We start from the raw sequence: 4035 nt of genomic DNA on the forward strand, positions 1-4035 counted from the left end.
TTCCCTCCACGCTATTTCTTCCATGCCCTTCAAGCCCTCCTCGCACTGACCCAACGCCAGGCATCTCCCAAAAGCATGGAGCATGCGCTCTCCCAGTTCAATCCAGCACAGCTTTATGGAACAGATTTGTTTTCCCAGTCTTGCAAAAGGCCTGGGAGGTATGGAAAAAAACACCTTCTCAGAGAAACACAGCAAGGGGAAAAAAAAAAAACCCAAACCTCAAACAACCCCAGGTTGAAAATGCTTCCTCCCCTGAATATCACAGCAGGCTTTTTACCTGAGTTGAGCTCCTGCGACGGCCTGCGTCCATTGCTTCCCCGGCGTCCGTGGGCCCTTGGTGGGTCACTGTCGTTCCCTGAGGCCATTGCAGAGAGACTCTTGGGAATATCAGCTTTGCCTGGAATGAGGAGAGACGGTAAGCCACCCAGGCTATGGGTCCAGCAGGGACACTGGAGCCCTCCCTGTCCTCTCCCACCTCCCAGGCCAGCCTCAGGATGCCCCTTTGGCCGAGCCAAGCGCCCAGAGGAGTGATGCTGCCCACTTATATCTCTGCCAGCGACCTGGCTCCTCCCTTCCCCGAATTCCTGGCCACACCGAGTCCCTCGGCTAGATTTCTCCTTTCTTCCTGACTCTTCTTGGTAACGTGTTTGCAGACAGTCATATGCCGGAGGAGGAAAATCACCCAGCTCCCTGCCCGTGCTGGCCACCAGCCAGCTATCCTCTGACCCGCTCGGCAAGTGCCACGGGCTCTTACTCAGCCCGGACAAGAGCAGCATCGGTGGTGGCTTCACGCTGGGATGAAAGCCAAAATCCCACCACAAAGGGCTGGAAGGTGGCTGGGGGCTGAGCCACGGGGCTCCGAAATGATGCGGCCACGAGGGTTCAGAGCGCGGCGAGAGGAAACCAGCCCGCGCCGGGCTGCAGCGACAGCACCCACTTCTCCTCGCAAGCACCTCCTCCTCGCTCCCCACAACTTCCACAAGAGATGAGCTCTCTGTTTCCCGACATCTAACTCCCCCTGCTCTCTCTTCTGAGCTCCCCTCGGAAGAAGGAAAATTAAGAGAGAACCAAACGCACAGCTCCTACTGCCCCTAAACTTCACGGGGACCCTAAAACCAGAGCTGTGGTTTAGGGCTCGTCGCAGTCCTCAGTTCCTCTACCCCTCTGCTCGTCACACTGACCTCACCCCTGGTTTTTGCAGAGAAGGAAGCAGGTTAGAGAGAGAGCCCTGCAGCTCCTGGCCTCTCGTTGGCATGCCAGTACATGTTCCCAGGGCAGACTTCTACAGGGCTAAGCTGGTGGGGTTTCTGATTTGCACCAGCCCTGAATTCAGGAAGACACACTGACAGCCAGAAATTTAAACTGGATCCCAGGCAAAAATAAAAAAAAAGAAAAGCTATGGTTATGGATAAATAACCACTCGTGTCAGGATTAAAAGTGCAACACATGGTGTAATCTTAGATCTTCACACTGAAGATTATTCAGAAGAAAAAAACAAATGGAGGCCATAACTGGTAACTTAAAGCAGAGCCTGCAGCCGAGGTGGGGATGGGGGGCTGGAAATGCAAAGCTTATCAGCCTGGCTTAGAAAGCCAGGGGTATTTGCAAAGCTGCATCCAGGGAGCCCAAGCCGCACTGACACACGGATGGAGATGCTGTTTTTTCCTATGCGCCTCCGAGGACAGGATTTCCCTTTTCCTCCCCAACCTCAAACATTCCCATCCAAGGAAAAGCTGAAAATGTGATGAGGATCAGCAGTTGGGACCGAGGGTGAAGCAGGGAGGAGAGCTGGCTCCTGCTTGCCCAGATCAGCAGAGACTTGGCTCCAGCACTGCTCCTCTCCTTGCTCTTCTCTGCCCGGGGACACGGTGGAAGCAGCTCAGGGGGTGCTCGAGAGGGTCCTCATGACCCCATCCCCTCCTCTGCCGGGGAGACCCTCCCGTGCCTCCTCCACTGCCAATCCTAGACCCTCTTTGGGCACTTCCATGCATAGGAAGGGAAGCAAAACCTGACTCAGAGCAGCTCTGGAGCTTGTGGGCAAGTGAATTTCTACCATACTTTGTGGTGCTACAACCCAAGGATGCACTGAGCGCGGGGGAGGATCCAGCCAAAGAGTTCAGCTGAGTCTGGAGCTTTTACAGTGTGCTCTCTAGGTGCAGCCAGCCATGTCCCACATCACCCCACTGCCTCCCACCCAGACCTCGGCCAGCAATAAGGTCAGGGAATTTCTGATGTGTGCTCAGTATGAATGATGGCCGGCGAGCACAGGAGTCTGCGAAGCAGCTGACTTGTGATTCTTCACATTTGGCTCCTGGCAAACCCTTCGGAAGGGGCAGGCTGCAACTGCGGCCGTCCCTTCGGAGGAACTTTCATTTTCAGTTTCCTTCTCAATATAGTTTTTTGCAGCGCTTTCTTCCCTTGCGACACGGGCCTCCGCAGCCCTTCTGCGCACACGCACATCTGGGGCCAGCAGCCATGTCCCCGTCAGCAACACTGCCGGGCCACAACCTGCTCCCCGGGGAGGACCCTCAGCTCCCACTTCTGCAAACCAAGTGAACGCCCAGGGTATCTCACTGCTGGTCCTGCTGCGGGCCAAGCTGCCTCCGACCATCCTCCCCAGGACCAGGAGTGCTGCTGCCCTCATTCCAACTGCTTCCCAGCCCAGCCTGCCTTTTTTTTAAATGAGTATCAGGCTGGAAAAGAGCAGCGTGAAGGAGGATACGACACCCATACACTTAAATACAGCCCAAGGCAGCAGAAAATGAAGGCTCCCCAGGATCTGAGACAGGGCCCAAGTGGGGGAGGCTGCAGGTTACTGGGAGCAGTCCCTCATTCTCAGCAGCTGCTAAAAGATTCAGCTCCACCCTGACTTTTTGCTCTTGTAGGAGGCCGCAAAGGGTTAAGAGCAGCAGACAGCACCAAGGATGTGGCTCTAGCAACACCTCCAAAGTGGCACAGGAGTCTTATCTTTATTAACGAGCACACACCATGCAAAGAATCGACCTTCCTGGAACTTGCCAGCCTTCCCTAATAAAAATAAAGACCTTTGCCTCACCTGCTTCTCAGTTCACCCTCATCTCCTGTCCTATAAAGGTCTCTGGCACATTTCCTGTGAGCTCTCACCACATGCTCACCACTTCTCCCAACTTTTCTCCCAGGGAAAGTGCTTGGGGACCAGCCCAGGCAGAATTGCAGGCTGCGGGAGGGGAGAGGATCTGCAGGAGCAGCCATGATCCCTCTGACCAAGCCAGGCCTATGGGGCTCTGAAGTCACCCCCCGACATGTTATGAAGATCCAGGAAATGAGCAGAGCATCCTCTGGGACGAGCGTTTCACAGGTCTGGCCCTGGGCCTGCGCATGGGAGCGGTTCCATCGTGCTGGGCAGTGAACCCTCCGAAGGACAGAGACCTCCCCAGGACCCCCGTGTCCCGCTGCCATCCCCGCACGGACACTGCGGGATCAGCCCCGCTCCTCCAGGCCTGGCTGAGACCAGCAAACAGGTGAGTTCCCCCAGTTTGGTGTTTTACCCACCCAGTATGGCACCAGGGTCCAACTGGCCCAGTAGCCAGAGGCATCTCAGCCAGGTTCCCCCCCAAAACCCATGCACCCACATCCCGGTGGTCCCCAGCTGCTGGGCAGGAAGCCATCAGGGCCAGCCTGGAAAGCCACACGTGCCGTCCCCGTGGCTGAGGTCACAGCCCAGAGCGGGGTGCCATGGATGTCACCCCAGTCCTCAGTGTGGCACAACGCTCCCCACCGCCAGCTCACACAATCCCAGCTCCCCTGAACCCCTACCCTGGGCACGGGGCGGGGGGTGCAGAGTGGGGCTGTCACCGCCATCACCTCGCAAGAGGAAGGGGAAAAAAAAACCCACCCGGAGAAAATATTATTAAAAGAGGCAATATTCCCTCTTTGGGGCAACAACCCCAGAGTGAGACCTTCCAGCCCTGTCCCTGCTACGGCACACACCGGAGTGACTTTAACCTTGTTCCCCAGGAGGAGCAGGATGAGGCCCTGCCGCTCTCCCCACCCCTC

At 56.5% G+C, this 4035-nt stretch overlaps 2 protein-coding genes across 5 annotated transcripts in view; one reads left to right on the top strand and one right to left on the bottom strand.

The window, feature by feature from the left end:
• BAK1 (BCL2-antagonist/killer 1) overlaps positions 1-791 on the bottom strand; it is a 14322-nt gene extending 13531 nt beyond the window's left edge. For all 3 annotated transcript variants that reach the window (XM_014953743.1, XM_014953742.1, XM_014953741.1), the window contains exons 1-2: positions 755-791; positions 278-397 (exon numbers count right to left, since the gene is read on the bottom strand). In XM_014953743.1, the coding sequence (XP_014809229.1) occupies positions 278-397; positions 755-776 (142 nt within the window). In that variant the 5' untranslated portion in view covers positions 777-791. The remainder of the gene's footprint in view (positions 1-277; positions 398-754) is intronic.
• A 2293-nt stretch (positions 792-3084) lies between these two features.
• LOC106894765 overlaps positions 3085-4035 on the top strand; it is a 14080-nt gene continuing 13129 nt past the window's right edge. For both annotated transcript variants that reach the window (XM_014953629.1, XM_014953630.1), the window contains exon 1: positions 3085-3500. In XM_014953629.1, coding sequence (XP_014809115.1) covers positions 3358-3500 — 143 coding nt within the window. In that variant the 5' untranslated portion in view covers positions 3085-3357. The remainder of the gene's footprint in view (positions 3501-4035) is intronic.

Source organism: Calidris pugnax, unplaced genomic scaffold, assembly GCF_001431845.1.
Source record: "Calidris pugnax isolate Ruff unplaced genomic scaffold, ASM143184v1 scaffold245, whole genome shotgun sequence".
In the NCBI taxonomy this organism is placed as follows: domain Eukaryota; kingdom Metazoa; phylum Chordata; class Aves; order Charadriiformes; family Scolopacidae; genus Calidris; species Calidris pugnax.